This window comes from Myotis myotis, unplaced genomic scaffold (genome assembly GCF_014108235.1).
Source record: "Myotis myotis isolate mMyoMyo1 unplaced genomic scaffold, mMyoMyo1.p scaffold_m19_p_11, whole genome shotgun sequence".
Classification (NCBI taxonomy): Eukaryota; Metazoa; Chordata; class Mammalia; order Chiroptera; family Vespertilionidae; genus Myotis; species Myotis myotis.
In genome coordinates this window covers 28,930,842-28,949,343 of record NW_023416315.1, presented here as the reverse complement: position 1 = coordinate 28,949,343, position 18,502 = coordinate 28,930,842, and the positions used below count along the sequence as shown (strand labels likewise).

The 18,502-nt window shown below is 41.4% G+C and overlaps 1 protein-coding gene across 4 annotated transcripts in view; it reads right to left on the bottom strand.

Annotated features, from left to right (window-relative positions):
• Positions 1-18,502, bottom strand: part of CRPPA (CDP-L-ribitol pyrophosphorylase A) — a 166,778-nt gene that overhangs the window by 122,493 nt on the left and 25,783 nt on the right. For all 4 annotated transcript variants that reach the window (XM_036328007.1, XM_036328008.1, XM_036328009.1 and 1 more), the window contains exons 4-5: positions 8,572-8,676; positions 905-950 (exon numbers count right to left, since the gene is read on the bottom strand). In XM_036328007.1, the coding sequence (XP_036183900.1) occupies positions 905-950; positions 8,572-8,676 (151 nt within the window). The remainder of the gene's footprint in view (positions 1-904; positions 951-8,571; positions 8,677-18,502) is intronic.

Genomic DNA, 18,502 nt, shown 5'->3' with positions numbered 1-18,502 from the left:
ACCAGTTACTGACCTTGAAAGGCACTGCACTTGCTTCAGGGCTGGGTGCGGACCCTCTTGATTTCTGCCAGGACCATGCCTTTCACACAGTGCTGTTCCCACCATAGGAGGGAGGGAGGGAGGAGTGTTTCTGTATGTGGTGAGCTGGGGCCAGGCTTGCTGCTCAACACCCAGTGCAGGAAACAGTGCCCTCAACAAAGAATTACCCAACCTCAAATGCCAACAATGCCAAGGCCAGGAAACCTTGCTTTAAGCAATTGCTGTTCTGTATAGGCATCATTATTATATCCCAAGCACAGTGTGAAGCACGGGGATAAATATTTGTTGATTATTAAATAAATTACCTCTGTGTAGCTGGGGCCTTAGAGTCATAGAGATGAAAAAGAACGAGAAAGGGGTTATTATACATGGAATGTCTCAAACTACCAAACAAAATTAGTCATTGTCAGAACCAGAAAAAAATTTAAAAAGTCAGTCAGTCCAATCTCTGTGTTTTGGGAATAATATTTTCATATGAAAGATGCTTTCTAATATACTGATATTATAGTGATGGGGAATCAGTCCTCTTAACAGTAAAAGTAAAATATAAAATCTTTATAAATTTACTAAAATATCGGTTTCTACTTTGAATAGTGCCAATGTCCCATACTTTCTTCAAATTAATAAAGCATTTCCTCTATAAAAAGTAAGACCAATATGACATAAATCACACATAATAAGTGATATTTCACAAGCGGGAAACAAAGCAACATGTAATTATTTTTCAAAAAAGCAAATCACAGACTTCCATGGCCTACGGGCATTTATACTTCTGAGAATTGTGAGATCTAAAATGTCATGAGAAATTCTGAACTGGCTTACATTTCTGAAACACAGGAACTGAGAGTCACAAGGCCAAACATACCCTTAATAATCGATTCAGCTGCATACAAATCTCGTTTGTAGGTCACCTAAAGGACAGATAAACCTCATTAGACTTAACAGAGCAGGAAGGAATGTGAGAGCAATAAAATTATGCCCCCAAGGAAATTCTTGATTTTAGAGAAACTATAAACACATAATACTGACAATTTCTAAATTACATCAACATCAGCAAATTCTGAATAATGTATTCTATTTCTACAAATGGTTAAAGATTTGTTTATTGAATTCTTATTAATGTAACAGAATTTTATCAAAGAATATGTGGTAGTATTTATATTAAAGTATTAGAATTATTGTTTAATAGTGAGGTTTTTACTTAGGAAGGAAGAAAAGGTAAGTATAACAAAAATCACCAAATCACATTTTTAGTTGAAATGAGGAAATTCTCAAAGGTCAATTCACATTAAGAAGGGAGTTTCTTCTGAATTGAGGATGTCTGTATGTACCCACAAGGTTCACCTTATGAGGATTTTATGGCTCTGATAAAAAGAGCAGAGAAGGCACCACCATGTGCATGAGAATAATCACAATCTTTCCTTAAAAACACGCAGCCTCCTTGCAATTGTAACAGGCTCTTTGTAATGTAACCTGACATGGTCCTATGGCAGATCATCCCAGGCCACATCAGTGAGCTCAGATATAGAACATGTCAGGTGTACTGCATCACAGAATAGTTCTCCTATACCATAGCACTGAAAATGTAGTAAGTAGTGAACTAACTAATAAATACTATAAGGTCTTAGGAGCTCATCATTCAAGTGCCCAGATGATTAGAATGCAAATGGTCTAAAAACCCACTTTGAGAAGTATTCACCAAATTAGTACCTTTCTATGCCTACAATTGAAACTATTTTTCCCCTCCAAATTATCTCATAACTACACTAGTACAGAAACTTTGCTCAGCTCAAGTGGCCCAGGGCACTTCTACCCAAAATAGATTCCTGCGCTATGCCTCTATCCTGGCTGATAAATCCTAGCCCAAAACTACAATCCAGAATTAAAGTAGCAGTCAATTTGTAAGATAGATGAGAAGTTGCTCAAGCATTCAACTAATCCATTTAAATTAAATGTGACATTGCTACATTATCTCTAAATCAAGTACATGCCAACCAAAACTAGTACTATAGTTACTGATCTACTATCTGGAAAAAAATAGAAAACAGACATTTAAAAGTTCATGCTGTGCATTTTACCAAATTAAAGGATGTATTGATCTCATTCATTCATTTAACAAATACTTATCATATAACTACTGTGTTCTAGGTCCTATTCAAGGTCCTGTTCTAAGTGCAGGCAACAGAGGATTCAAAAGAATGGGCAAAACTCCTTCACTTGAGTGGATGATATTTTAGTGAAGAGATTTTTCTTATAAGAGACAGAGAATCATTGATCAAACTGTCAAACCTCAGAGGGAAGGTAGGGGAGGGTGGGGGTAAGGGGGAGAGATCAACCAAAGGACTTGTATGCATGCATATAAGCCTAATCAATGGACACAGACAACAGGGGGGTGAGGGCATGAGGGGGGAGTTGGGGGGGGGCAATGGGGGGCTAAGGACACATATGTAATACCTTAATCAATAAAGAAATTTTAAAAATAAGTAAGTAAATAAATAAAACTCCAAAAGAAAGTGTTAAATGTTTTTCTTTAGTTGTTTGAAAAATCAAAGTTAGCTAGGTATCTGAAATCAATATTCAATGTTTGCAATTTAAATGAGAAAATGCCTTTTTTCTACATTTGTCCACTGTGTAGGATAAACTTAGAAATTAATGGGAAGGTGGTTAATTACCTTAATTACCATTATTCATCTCTATCCCCTCCTGCTTTTGTTGAGGGATAAGACTGCATTCCAACTTAAAATAGAATTGTGAAAGTCCCTTTTTTTCCCCTCAAATAAATCTTACTGATGGTTTTAATTAAAAGAAAACTTGGTTTCAAATACTAAAATGCTTTTCTAGCATACTTCCAAGACAACATTTTTGCATTGGAGTCTGTTTTATGAATAAAATACATGTCTTTATTGCCCAAAGGTCCTCTCTCCACTATTATTAAATAACTAGAGGCCCGGTGCACAATAATTTGTGCACTCGGGGGGGGGAGGGGGGTTCCCTCAGCCCGGCCTGTGCCCTCTCTCAGTCTGGGACCCCTCGGGAGATAACGACCTGCTGGCTTAGGCCTGCTCCCAGGTGGCAGAGGGCAGGCCCAATCCCTAGGTGCAGCCCCTGGTCGGGCTCAGAGCAGGGCCGATTGGGGAATTGGGGCGCCGCCCCCTGTCATGCACAGAGCAGGGCAGATCGGGAGGTTGTGATGCCACCCCCAGTCATGCTCAGGGTAGGGCCGATTGGGGGGTTGGGGCACCGCCCCCTGTCACACTCAAGGAAGGGTCCATGGGGAGGTTGCGGCGCTGCCCCCTGTCACGCACAGAGCAGGGTCAATCAGGGGGTTGGGGAGCTCCCCCCTGTCATGCACAGAGCAGGGCCGATCAGGGGGTTGGGGCGCCGCCACTGTCACACTCAGGGCAGGGCCGATGGGGAGGTTATGGCTCTACCCCATCACACACAGAGCAGGGCCCGTGGGGTGGAGGGGTTGGGGTGCCGCCCTCTATCACCCACAGAGCAGGGCCGATCAGGGGGTTGGGGCGCCGCCACTCTCACACTCAGGGCAGGGCTGATGGGGAGGTTATGGCTCTACCCCGTCACACACAGAGCAGGGCCCATGGGGTGGGGGGGTTGGGGCGCCGCACCCTGTCACACACAGAGCTGCAGGGCGATCAGGAGGTTGGGGAGCTCCCCCCTATCAGGCACAGAGTAGGGCCGATCAGGGGGTTGGGGCGCCCTCCCCTGTCACGAACAGAGCAGGGCCGATAGGGAGGTTGTGGCGATCAGGGGGTTTGGGCCCTGCCCCCTGTCATGCTGATCCCCGTGCTGGGAGACCTTGCGGCTCTGCTGATCCCGGTGCTGGGAGGCATATTACCCTTTTACTATATAGAATAGAGGCCTGGTGCATGGTGGGGGCTGGCTGGTTTGCCCTGAAGGGTGTCCCGGATCAGGGTGGGGGTCCCCACTGGGGTGCCTGGCCAGCCTGGATGAGGGGATGATGGCTGTTTGCAGCTGGTCACACACCCTTCAGGGTGGGGGTCCCCACTGGGGTGCCTGGCCAGTCTGGGTGAGGGGCTGAGGGCTGTTTTCAGGCTGGGACTGAAGCTCCCAACTGCTCCTTTTTTTCTTTTTTTTTCTTTTTATTCTGAGCCAGCTTTAGCTCTGAGGCTCCAGCTCTTAGGCCTCCGCTCCTGAAAGCAGGTATCTGGTTTGTTTAGGTTCTACAATCGAAACTCTGTATCAACTTCAGGTCTGAGATCCCGGCTTGCTGAAAGCTGGTTTCTGGGGTTTTGTTTAGCTTCTATTTTTGTAACTATGTTTCAAACTGCCAGCTCAGAGGCCTGCAGCGGCAGGCAGGGAACGTTGGAGTCCTCCGTCACTGAAGCAAGCAAGCCTCATGTTAGTTTCAAGCTGCCTGGCTGCCGGCCGCCATCTTGGCTGACAGTTAATTTGCATATCTCGCTGATTAGCCAATGGGAAGGGTAGCAGTCGTACGCCAATTACCATGTTTCTCTTTTATTAGATAGGATTAACTGTGCAAACAAGAAAGAGTCCTAAATTTCCTTTTTTTGTCTACTTTTTTCTTATAGGCTGTGAATACCAACTATGTGCTGATTAAAGGTTTTGTATTTTATTAATATCTTCAACATAAAGCCTTATTGAATACCTCAGCAATACTTCTCAAACATTGTTGTAATAAAATAAATAACAAAATATTCCTGTTAAACTTGTTAAGTACCGAGTCTAAAACAGCCCCTTTTTCTAATATATATCGAAGGGAAAAGTACTGGGAAATGTAATTCTGAATTAATGACTCACTCCTTTTCTGTCAGACTCTTATAGTAATATAGGTTGTCCTTTCCTTATTTTTAATTTCAAAAACAGTTTAATGATCAGTTTTGAAATTGATTTCCTTCTGTCAGCATGACCTGCAGTTTTTCTTTGTCTTTACATGACACATTATGACAGTTACTTTTTAAAAAAATCAACCTTGTAGCGATGGGAGGGAGCCCTGGTCCTCTGATTTACTTGTTTTCACACAGGGCTTTAGAGCCTCAGGGCCACCTGCACCCCAGGGGAGGGGCTCTGGGCAGCTGAGAATCTGAGCCCCACACCTGCCACTCACCTAGGGAACCTAGGGAAGCTCAAGTTCTGTCTGTGTAGCTCGACTGTGCTTCATTGCAATATTTCATCTGGGTAAAGTGTTTAGGATATATATATACATATATATATACACACACACACACACGAAATATGCATACATATATACACATATGCATGTATACATGTGTATACATACATATATGTATTTTTTTCAATGGAAGAAAAACTTGAAACTGAGAGCCACAGACATAGTTTTCTTCCAACTACTAGGCCAGGGCTCTCTCAGCTACCTCCAGGTGAGCACCAAAAAAACGCAAACACTGTCACACCTACTTTGTGTTGTTCCATCTGCATTAACACTCAATATCGTAAATGAGACTTTTCAGGGCCAAGTCCAGTTGGCTATCATCTTACATGAGTTAAGTTATACTACATTGAATGTTCTCCCACCTTTCACTGCATAAGGAAATGAATATGTAACTCCAGTAATTAGAATCCAGAAAATCTTAAAATTTAAAGATATATGATGTTCACTAGACACAAACGTAGACTAGCGGATATTTATTATATTTATTGCTATTCCATCAATTACATCTATGTTGAAAATATTCTTTCCTCTAGACTGAACAGCTAGATGAAAACCTCCAAAAAAGGAATCATGCCACCACAGTGTCTTTTTGAGATTAAAAAAAAAAAGGCAAAAAGTGAGACTGTTTTGTTTCTTTGGGTCTTAACAAGGATGCTAGAACACTTGGCTCCTAAAAAAAAGTTCACATCAAAAGGAATCCTCAAGAGTCAGCCATTCCATTGAGTAATACTATGATGACTTAAACGCTTCAGAAACTCTTCCTAAAGAAGCCTTTTCAGACAACGGGACACAGCTGAATTTCTTAAATAACTGGTTATAAAACTCCTATAAATCTTTCAAGCCTTGAGGGTGGTTTTACATTTAGAAACAGGAGGTCTGTTCAATTAGATCTGTACAGTGTAGTCAGTGATCAAATATTTAATTATATTGGGACAAAAACACGGCACATCCATATATTAAAGAGGTAGAAGTCCTATAGGCGAGATGGAATTCCACTGAGTGCAAAATGTGTTCACTGAGCCTGACAAGGCACCAGCACTCAGAAAGCATGAGAGCTAACACCTATTCCTGGAGTCAGTCCTGTTCTCTTCTGTGGTTGGTCACTTTTTGGGGAGGGGGTGGCTCATTTATGGGGATGTCCTCCTCTCTGCAGGGTGATTTGAAAAAACTGATGTTTCCTCCATGCCCCAGGGTACCTGCTGCAAAAACACTGGCATCAACTCTGAATTTTACCTTTTACATTTATTTCTACCAAAAAAAATGTATGTAAAATACAGAAATAATAACCCTCCTGGGATTTCTGGTATCAAAGTAACAGTCCTAGTCATTCCCCACACCACTGAGAGGGTGAATACCCTGACTTCGGAGAGGTAGGGGAAGGTGTCCTGGCCCTGCTGTTTTCTGGTAGTGCCATGCCTCTTGAGATGTGTTTGTCACTGTGTCAGATTTCTGAATCATGCTCCAGGTACTTGGCACAGCCACCTGAGTCCAGTACTAATTTTAGCGTAATTATACTAAATCTTTTCTCAAATCTGAGTTTTAGCCAATGGTAGAATCACTGGAATTATTATAGAATTAGAACACTAATGTCAAAGCACATATTCCATTGTTTTGGTTTAAAAACAACTGAAATAACCTTTATCCATATGAAATGGTAATACCATAAAATTAATTAAATTAGAAGCCTATACTAAAGACATCTCATACAATGTCATCATAAGAGGCTAAATCGGGCTAAATAAACAGCTGGGAAATTATAAAAAAAGCTAGGGGCCCAGTGCACGAATTCATGCACCTTGAAAGGAACTGTGGGCCATGAGGCTTCAGTGGGCACAGGGGCGGGTCTCAGCCCATCCTCTGTGCCCCCACCCGACCCCTCCCACCGCGGCCCCCAGTCCCATCTGCCGGCAGTCCCACTCCTGCTGCCACAACTCCCACACGCTGATGGTGCCAGCCCCGCTCGCACCAGCTGATGGCGCAGAGCAATTGGGGCTGGTGTCAGCAGTGGGTGCAAGTGGGGCTGGAGCCGTCAGAGGGTGCGAGCAGCAGCTGCTGTCTCGATTGCCTCTCAGGAGCAGGGGGAGGTAGAGAAGCCCTCAGGGGCGATTGGGGACAGCAGCTGCCGCTCGCACCCACTGACGGCACCGAGCAATCGGAACTGGTGCCCAGTGTTAGCAGTGGGTGTGAGCAGCAGGGCCAGCACTGGCAGTGGGTGTGAGTAGTGGCTGCTGGCCCTGATCACCCCTCAGGAGCAGACCTGAGGGGTGACCGGGGCCGGCAGCTGCTGCTGGCACCTGCTGACGGCACTGAGTAATTGAGGCCGGCACCAGACACTGGCAGTCGGTGCAAGCGGCAGCTCCGGCGCCAGCAGCAAATGCAAGCAGGGCCAGTGCCGGCAGCAGGTGTGAGCACTGGGTGGGACTGCAGTGCAAGGGAGCAAAGAATTTTCAATAATCACCAGAGGCTGGCCGTGATGACAGCGACTGGCACCCCGCCTTGGACTGGTGCCCTTGCTCACCTGCTCCACTATCCCACCGTGGCCGATGCCTGCCATGTTCTGCGCATATCCCCTGGTGGTAAATGCATGTCATAGCGACTGGTTGTTCAGTTGTTCTGCTGTTCAGTTTATTTGCATATTAGGGTTTTATATATATAGATATAATGGTGGAAGATAATGAATGACAGGAGGCAGGAGAAGGAAACAGGGAACCAGAAACAACTGCAATATTTATACTCTAAGTAATGTCACCTCACTTAAGAAAAGAAATGTGATATCTATAAAAGGCCTCATAACTGTCATATGAAATACTTTTTTGCCCAATCCATTGCATAACATGCCTCATTAGAATTCAAGATCCTGTTAAAGCACATCATAATTTCAAAAAAATTGGCACTCCCACCCCAGGACTATTGTGGAAAGCAGAGTTCTATTCTCAAATCCAGTCGAGTGTAAGGAAATAGAGTAAAAGGACACACATAGAGAACAAGAAAAAAAAAAGTGAATTAAAGCAGTGTTACTGGCTAACTAGATTTTTAAAAATAAGTTGTGTCAAAGTAAATTTTCTTAAAACCAAACAATAGAAATGATACCATACTTTGATGGCTCAGAAAATCCAGTGAAACTATTTTAAATCCCTTAATGTAGGCATGCATACACACACACACACACACACACACACACACACACACACACACACACCCTTTTTCATCCAGAATGTGTTTCAGCATGAAACCAAGTATTTTTATACTACATCCCCGTTTTCTAAAGCACCTGTATAAGGTGTTTGTACTTGCAACATGTGTCTTCAGGAATGACATAAGCACAGACAATTCCCAGAACAAAGTACCAACTCCATTACCTTCCAGAGATCAGGTGATCCTTCCACAAGTTTGGCTTTGACATGACAGTATTTTAGAGCCAGTTGCAAACATTCAGTTCCAAATTCCAGGTCATAGTCGCTACACTGGGTAGGGGGAAAAAGAGTTAACAAGTTAAAATAAAATTTTAAGGAAAATTTAATCAATTATTGTATCATCAATTACATAGAAAAAAGGAAGAGCCTAGAGAATTTCCAAGCTCTTTGATTAGCTACTGATTATTCAAGTTATAGAATAATTCTCCTTATGCCCTAAAAGCCAGTAGAAAATAGGAATGTTTCAATTGTAAGAGTCTCAAACTTCCTCAGTCATTTCAGGTGTCAGAAAAACATAATATTTAATTTCTTTTGTTCACAAGCTATCTTTCCAAGCGTTTCTAAAATGCCTGAGGATTTCCATATCATAATGTGATTTAACAAATATATGTATTCATAAAACTCCAAATCCCCTACCTTATTTATATGTATATCAATTTATAGTTGTAGGTCATAGGTCTCTCATTCACCTTAATAGTTTAAATATCAATACATCCTTTTAAAATTATTTATATTTTTATTCTGAAACTGGACACGGTTTTACAAAGGTCTTTTATACATTTAGGAAAATATAAACAACAACATTTTAAAGCATATTAAGCAGAATCATTAAAATGACCAACATAATATAATTCAGCTGAATAATACTGAGTGCCTATTATATGCTTTGTATTAAGTGACACCATATAAATATAAAGGAGACATTTATTGTGTCCTCAAGGACTCAAGTCTAGAAGGGGAGACTGGTTTATAACAAACATTTTGCTACCGAATGTGACAGATGTAGCCCTAGAAGAGAATGTAGAAGTAGGTCAGAAGATAAAATGCTTAATGCTAAGTGAGGGCTTCAGGGAAGACCTAGCAGAGGAAAACCTCTATTTTGTACTTCCAGCATCTGCACAATCTCATCTATTAGTATGTGAGGGAGATGTATGTACAGTGACAGTGTTCTCTTTAACCTGTGGTTAAATCCCAAAGATGACTAGCAATGATGTTTTTCCTGACTCTTCCGAGAGGCAGGATACTGAGCACACCTGGGGACAGCCCTCAACACGCTCACAAAGTGAATACTGAGAGGAGCCCATAGCAACAGCTACTCCTGCCATCCCAGCTGGTGGGGTAAGCATATTACTTGACGCTGTGCCCTGCCAGCCATGTGATGCACTAGACAAGATGGCAACAGCCTATGAATTGCATAAAGTCTCCAGGATCACTGGGAATCATGAAAAATTATGGGTCAGGTATAAATATATACCAGAAATAGAGGCTAAGTATTTTGACAGGAAGACTAGTCTAAAATTTTCATTCATTGGATAGAACGATATTATAACTATTCATGGAGTTTTTAGTAATTTTTGACATTAAAACCTTGCTTTCACAATGAGTTCGAACAATGCCTGCTTCATGACAAGTTGCATTTGAACTTCTGTGTCACAAGAACATTGACGATGACTTCCACTTTTCTCTAGGATATGGGAAGTTGGAAAAAATGATGCTCATTTCTGAAGAAAAGAAACAGCAGGTAAACTATACAAGCACAACTTTTTCTTGAACCCAGAACTGAGGCCACAGATAATCACTAAACAGACATTTTTAAGTTAAGAATAAGAATTCAATAGTGATAAAATGAAATCATAAAAAATAAGATATTAATACAAAGGCAGAGAGGAAAAGCACAGATGGAACTAATAGAAAATACCCAGCAAGATGATATTTAACCAAGAAAGATAATGCATGTGTACTTGCACAAAATGTCAACATTTATTATCCAGCATGGGAGTCGTAGTGATATCACTTATCACATGAAACACACACACACACACACACACACACACACACACACACACACACACAGATGCTGAGAATTCCATGCCTCCCTAAACTTGGAGCCCAAGTTAGTGTGGAACAATGTTCTCCCCAGACAGAAGTCCTGAGGACACTCTTTTCAGAGGTCCCCAAATTCACAGTCCATCCCAGTCATGTTACAGTAAAGATCACAGTCAACAAGTTTCATCTTCAAACCCACCAACCAGTCTCCAGCACACAAACATGAGCAGAAAGCCCAGATTTAACTGAAACCCAAGGGAAAACTCAAACATAAAAGTTAAAAAGGCAAAAAGTAAAAATTTTTGGAGAAACAAGAAATTATGCAGTTAAAAAAAAAAACAACCCAGAATGAAAAAGGATATATACTCATAAAACAAGACAGGATAATATTTAAAAGGGTGGAAAACTGAAAAATAGGAGAGAAAAGAATAATTAATGATAAATACAAAGTCCAATATGTTTTTTATAAAAAAGAAGAAAGAAAGAAAACAGAAGGAAAGAACAGAAAAGGGTAGGACAAGGAAACAACCTAATAAATTTTTTAAACTGCAGTAATGAAGAACATGAGTCTCCAAATTAAAAATCCTTATGAAATAAAGAAGCTAATAGATGAAAGTACAATTAGCAGCAACAACAAAAGGTCTTATAAAGAAGCAGAAATCCAACTTAGTTGAGACTTCTTAATAGCAACAATAAAAATCAGAAAAACAATGGAATGGTTTCTTCATAATTTTGAAGGTAATGATTGTCAATGTAAAACTATACTCCCAGAAAAGCTATATATCATTTTTGAGGACAGAATATAAAGTTTTACAAATATTGGAGGTCTCAACAGAATTTAAATTTCTGTGGGCTCATTTTTGAGCTTTATAACAGACTTTGGAGAGCAGTTTTAGGTTCATAGCATAATGGGGCCAAAGGTACAGATATTTCCAATATACCCCCTACTGCCACATAGTCACAGCCTGCCCCACTATACTAGTAAAAACCCTACACCAGAGTGGTACATTTATTAAAATCAATGAACCTACACCACTAAATCATTATTATCCAAAGCCCAGAGTTTACATTAGAGTTTACTCTGATTGTTTCACATAATATAGTTTGATACAAATGTATAATAATCTATCTATATCATAAAAGGCCTGTGGTTGTGACACTGTAATGGTGGAATGACCAAACAACTGGTCACCAGGAGGTGCATGGAGCACCTCTTGTGGGCCGGGACTTGCAGCTCGCGCGGGGCTGGTGGGGTTGGCGCAGCGGAAGTGGGGCCCATGGCTCGTGTGGTGGAGGTGGGGCCTGCGGCTCACACAGGACAGGTCGAGGGTCCCGTCAGCGCAGCGGGTCTGGGTCTTACACAATTTTGCACACTGGGCCTCTAGTCTTACCTAATAATAGACAAACATGGTAATTGACCATACCTCCGCTACGCCTCCCATTGGCTAATCAACGAGATATTGGCAAATTAACTGCCAACCAACATGGCGGCTGGTAGCCACGGAGCTGAAGTGAGCAGGAGGCTTGCTTGCTCCAGTGATGGAGGAAGCCAAGGTTCCCCGCCTGCCGCAGCCTGGCTCTAAGCTCCAAAAGCAACAAAGTTTCAATTATAGAAGCTAAACAAACCCCAGATACCTGCTTTCAGCCGGCCCTGGCCATGGAGTTGGAGCGCAGGAGGCTTTCCCTCCCACCCGCCCTGGCCAGCTCTGAGCTCCACTCAGGCAACAAAGTTTCAATTATAGAAGGTAAATAAACCCCAGATACCGGCTTTCAGCCAGCTGTGGCCACTGAGCTGGAGCCTTGGGTTGCCCCTGGTGATGGAGGAAGCCAAGCCCTGGCTGGCTCTGACCTCCACTCCAGGCTACAAAGTTTCAATTATAGAAGGTAAATAAATCCCAGAAAAACAAAAAAGAAAAAAAAGAGAGGCTGGGAGCTTCTGTTGCTGGGCAGGCTTGGCCAGCCTGAAAACAGCCCTCAGCCCTTCACCCAGACTGGCCAGGCACCCCAGTGGGGAACCCCCACCCTAAAAGTGGTGTGGCCAGCCTGAAAACAGCCATCAGCCCCTCACCCAGGCTGGTCAGGCACTCCAGTGGCACCCCAGTGGGGACCCCCACCCTGAAGGGCAAACCAGCCGGCCCCCACCCATGCACCAGGCCTCTATCCTATATAAAAAAAGGATAATATGCAAATTGACCCTAACAGCAGAAAGACTGGGAATGTCTGGTGATTATGACACACACTGACCACCAGGGGGCAGATGCTCAATGCAGGAGCTGCCCCCTGCTGGTCAGTGCGCTCCCACATGGGGAGCTCTGCTCAGCCACAAGCCAGGCTGATGGCTGCCAGGACAGCGGTGGTGGTGGGAGCCTCTCCTGCCTCCTCAGCAGCGCTAAGGATGTCAGACTACAGCTTAGGCCTGCTCTCCACTGGCAAATGGATATCCCCGAGGGCTCCTGGGCTGCCAGAGGGATGTCTGATTGCCAGCTTAGGCCCAATCCCCTGGGGAGCAAGCCTAAACCAGCAGGTAGTCATCCCCTGAGGGGTCCCAGACTGTGAGAGGTCACAGGCTGGGCTGAGGGACATCCCCCCCACACACACACCCCACCCCCCCGTGCACACACTGGCCCTCTAGTATATATATAAAAGCCTACGCGACCATTCAACCATCCAACCAGTAGCTATGACATGTACTGACCACCAGGGGGGCAGACACTCAACGCACAGGCATGGAAACATGGAATAGACTGATGAATCTCAGAGGGAAAGGGGGACAAAGAAGGGCAGGAAGAGATTAACCAAAGATCTTACATGCATACTAGAGGCCCGGTGCACGGATTTGTGCACCTGTGGGGTCCCTCGGCCTGGTCTGTGGGGATAGGGCCGAATTCACGCACCAGGCCTTTGACATCCCCTGAGGGGTTCTGGATTGTGAGAGGGTGCAGGCCAGGCCAAGGGAGCCCATCAGTGCACAAATCCGTCCACCAGGCCTCTAGTATAATTCCTTTACTACACAAATCTTTGTTTCCCTAGAATTAGAACTTATCTTTTAAGTGTTTAGTTTTCTATATACACATAACTCATTCAACAGCAAACACTTAGCTATTTGTCTATATCTACTCTCAAGATATTCACACACATAAGACATTTTGACAATTTTATATTCCTGAAGAAGTCACCTTTGGAGCCTTCTAACCTTTTTTCAACATGGACTAGTTATCCTCTGCCAGCCACACAGATATTACCCAAAAAAACTTTCTATATCATCATCCAGAGGATAATCTCCATCTTTCCCCTGTCATGGGTCTCCTATCTCCTGTATCCCATATAACCTTTCTTGATTCGACTAACTTTTTTTGGAACAAATCATCTAGTAGCTTTCTCAGAAAGGGAGCATAAGAGGTAAGTTTTTTAAACTCTTTTTGGTACATTATTTCTTTGATACTGCTTTCACTCCATTTTTTTATTTTTGGAAAATTTTGTTATAGAGTATTGGCTCTTTAGTCTGGACTTCAATTTCATTTCCTTTCCTATGTATTTTTTGTCCTTTGGGGGAAGGTTCCTCAGATTTATTTTTAACCCTAGATTTTCTTTTTCTCTAAATCTTTATTTTTCTAGCATTTTTATCTTGTTTTATGCTTCAAATAATTTTTCTCTCTGAAATGATACTTTTTGTTGTTGTTAATCCTCACCCAAGGATATTTTTTCCATTGATTTTTAAAGCGAGTGGAAGGGAGGGGGAGAAGAGAGAGAAACATCAATGTGAGAGAGACACATTGATTGATTGCCTCCACATGCGCCACGACCAGGGCCAGATCGGACCTGCAAGCCAGGTAGGTAACCTGGACTAGAAGTCAGGCCCACAACCCTTTCATGCACAGGACCAAGTGGACGCTCTAACCATTTAGGCACACAAGCCAGAGCTAAATTTTTAAAAGATTTCCCTTCCCTGCTTCCTCCATATTATTCTTTTCTGTTTGTTTTGGTCTTTGTCTTCCACAGTAAGTGCATTCTTTAGATGGTATGATAATACTTGTCAGCTTATATTTAAGAGTAGAAGATTAAAAAGGTATTACATGATGAGTACAGAAGAGTGAGCTTTATTGTAGGATGATGTGGTTGAAAAGTTTACTGTGGAACCTCTAAGGATAGTATTTTTAGGGCTTTCTTCTTAGACTGAACAGATTCTCCAAAATAAACTTCCAATTTCTAGCCAGGAGGGAAAGGCAAGCCTTTAGGATACTGGCTGCGAGTGAGAGAAGAGGCCATACGCCTCCCCATTCATCAGGCACATGGCCTGTTAGTCACTATTTGGTCAAGATATTCATTCTCTTGACTACACCCAATATTCTCCCCTCACATGGTGGGTGCTTCACCCCCACCTGCCTCTGTAGGTAGAACCGTGGGGTCATAAAATAGAGAAGGTTATTTAAAGATCAGACTGCTTCTAAATAGTGTTCAGCAAACCCACCTTATTTTGTCCCCTTCTACTGAGTTCTAGAGGTAGCTGGTGCTGCAAGGTCCTGAACGTTTGGGGAATTCTACTGTAGGCAATTTCAATTTTTAGCCATCCCTACAATTTTTCTTAAATAATACAACCTTCTCAGATCTACTGCATTGATTACTACTCATTTATCTGTTTCCCAGGTATTTGTTTGCCATTGTCCTTTCTCTTATTCTCCTTGTCCTTGTGAGTCCATGTCATTTTTTAATCCCTTTCTAGTAGCTTTAATAAGGTTTGAGTAGTTGGAAAAATTAGATACACATTCAGTTAGTTATCTTTACCCAGAAACAGGAGCATGTGCATTCTAATTAGATAAATAATTCCAAGCTGTCTTCCATAAAGGTGGTTTCAATTTATGTTCCCATAAGCAGTGTAGGAGAATGTCGCATGGTTGTTAACTGAGGTAAATGAATAGGGCTCATAGGGACTGTAAAAACCTCTGAAAAAAAAATATTTTTTGTATAATGTGGTTATTTTTCTTGGAAGATATTTCACAAGTTTCAGAGCTTTTATAATACACACAATAAAGTTAGGAACCATTGTTTTATGGTAATTATGTAATGGTCATGGCTACAAATAATCCGATTACATATCTATCCTTCCAGCTTTAACATCATTCACAGTATTATTTCTGCAAGGCAGCCTGGGAAGTTTGCCCAACAAAGAACAATATACAGTATACATTAGAGAAAAACTAAATCAAAGGCATGCATGCACAGGTTTCTCAGACTGCAGTCACAGACCTCAGCTCAGAATGTCTCAAGTAGAAACAAAATAGGCTATCTTACAATTAGATAAACAATGAACACCTGCATTCAATTTATCACCTGAAAATCAAACTCAAAGCATTTTGCATACATTTACATTGTTTGAATTATGCAATGTATTTTTGGATGGCAAGAGAGACAGTTATCCAAGAAGCTTTGTTCTCACAATACATAGGATCATTTTATGAGTAAATAAATAAGTCCATATGAGACTAATAATAATAGATTCAGCCCTCACTCTTCAGAGAACAATGTTCAAATGATCTGGCGAAGGACAAGATTCCTCTGGGTATAAATTTTTAAATAAGCTTACATAGAGTTACATTCACAAGAGGCTTTTAAACACCTATCAGGTGAAAAAACAATCCTGTCAGTTTTTCACATTTTGCCAGCCCTACCCAAGCAAAATCTATTATAAACTTTGAGGCAAGCATCATCCAATCTAACCATACTAAACATTATCTAGAAGATGCTATTTCTTTTTCTGCACCCAAATAATTAAGGGGAGTTACATGGGAGAACAAATTTCACCAGTAATTCTAAAACTATGATTTTAACCATTTCTATTGACTTTCACAATCAAATATTATCAAGCACAATTAAAAACTCAGAGTCTGACTGGAATATTTTACTCTTGTCTCTTGAGTATCTCCTTTGGGAAAAAAACAACAAAAAACTGGTGAAAAGTTAGCAATAAAATTAAAAGGAAATTAAGATACTGCCCAGAAACACACTGAGTAGACATAATCTTGTCCCAATGTAAACTACTAAGGTAAAAACTGAATCCTATAGTGCTATCCAAACCCAGAGAAAAGGCAACTGTAAATTCATGCACAAACAATGGTTATAAAGCTCTTATCATAAACTCAAAAGGTCATGAGGATCTGAAATAAATTGATGAAATATAGAGAAGGGAGTGCCCAGAACCAGAAGTTAGTTCAGCAGCAACAGGATTGGTGATGTTATTACCCAAGTTGGAAGATGTAGAAAAAAGAGCAGGTCTATTGGATAGGTTAATGGTACCAATTAGATTGAAGTCACCTGTAGGATATCTAGTAAAAGTAGTCAAAGGAAATTATAAATATATGCCCAAAATTTATGAGAGAAATCTGAAAAGAATGATCAGAAAAATTGGGGAACATATATCCATTTACTAAGCAAATAATTATGGAAAGTTTGCCAGACAACACAATAAGCACTAGATGAATAAGGTTGGAGGAAACCATACTAGCAAATGCAACACAAGGAAATGACAGCAATATTGGAGATGTATTCACAGACTAAGGAAAATGAAAAGAAGAAACAATGATTTCACAAGATCAGTTTTATTTATTTTGGCACATTTATAGATTGCAAAGAATTTAACCTGAGTTCAGTGCAAGCAGTTAAAATTGTATCTGCTTTAAATCCAAGTTAGACCATTATCTCAGGTCCTTTTATTGACCAAAAGTATAGTTGAAAAATTATCATACCTTCTACACAAACAACTTGTCCAGTAGTCTCTTTCTGACCCACTCCTTATATTAATTTTAATACCTTAAGCCTTCTGCATGAATTGAAAATTCCATGTTAATTTAACAAAGGAAGTGTATCCTAGGATAAGGCTGAAGAGAAAATTTTAATTCACAGTTTCAAGTGACCTAATAGTCTTTTCTTTAAAAAACAAAAAACAAAAACAGGTGTGCTCCTGCCTAGACAATCCCCACTCTATACAAACTCCCAGCTCCCATAGGAAACGCCCATTCACAGTGGAAGCTTAGACACAACAAATACCCAAATGAGAACTGCAATCAAAGCAAAAAGCAAGTAGCTCTGACTCAAGTAATAAGGATGCATCTCTCTTGTTTAACTTATAATACATTCTAATATATAATTGCTACATATGAATTTTAAAGGAAAAATATATATAATTGAATTAAAATGTGATAAGGCTAACATTTAATTGCTATATATATATATATTTTTTTTTAAAGTAAGAAAATACGTATTTTTGTATATATATAAAATTGAATAAAAATGTGATATGGCTAATGTGTTTTAATTCTATAAGCTGGGGTGAGCAGCTGCTGAAGTCTCTGCTCATCTCGTTCAGGCTTCCAGTTCATTTTTCCCTCGGTCCTTTGGAATAGTGCCCCATATGAGCACAGTGCAGTAGTCAGCACATAATCCTGCCTCCCTCTGGGCTTCCTACATTCTGCAATATGTCCCTCAATTCCAAACTTCCCTAGCAGGCCTACATTCCATCCTCTGGATTCTCAGGATGATAATAATAACAATAATAACAGCTGTCTGCCTTGCCACTACAGGCACTAAGAAGAGACAGAGGGGAAGAGGGGGAAGGCAGAGGAGGGAGGACGAAATGTATCATTCAGCACTCAGCCAGGAGTCATAAACTACACAACAATTTGAACAAAAAGATTTAATTTACAGCATGATTAACTTAGTACTAAAGTTTAACTACTAAGAAAGAATAAAAATTCTAAAATATACAGTAAATCTGAGGGGAAATACCCAAGGAAGAAACAAACTTGGGGAAAAGGGCAGGGGGGTGAGGGGAACTCTCTCCAAGGCTGAGATTAGAACCTCATTGAAGAAGATTTGGCTAGGGCCCCCTGGATGGTGGGGAGGTTTTCAAGCTTGACCAGTGCCAGAGATGGTGCATAGTGGGCAGGCCAAGGCTGGTGTGGTAGCCAAAATGGGGGAGGACTGGCAAGCCGGGAGCCTCCCTCTGATGGCCAGAGCCTGAGGCTGATGAACAGGAGGTTGCAGAGAGGGACTGACA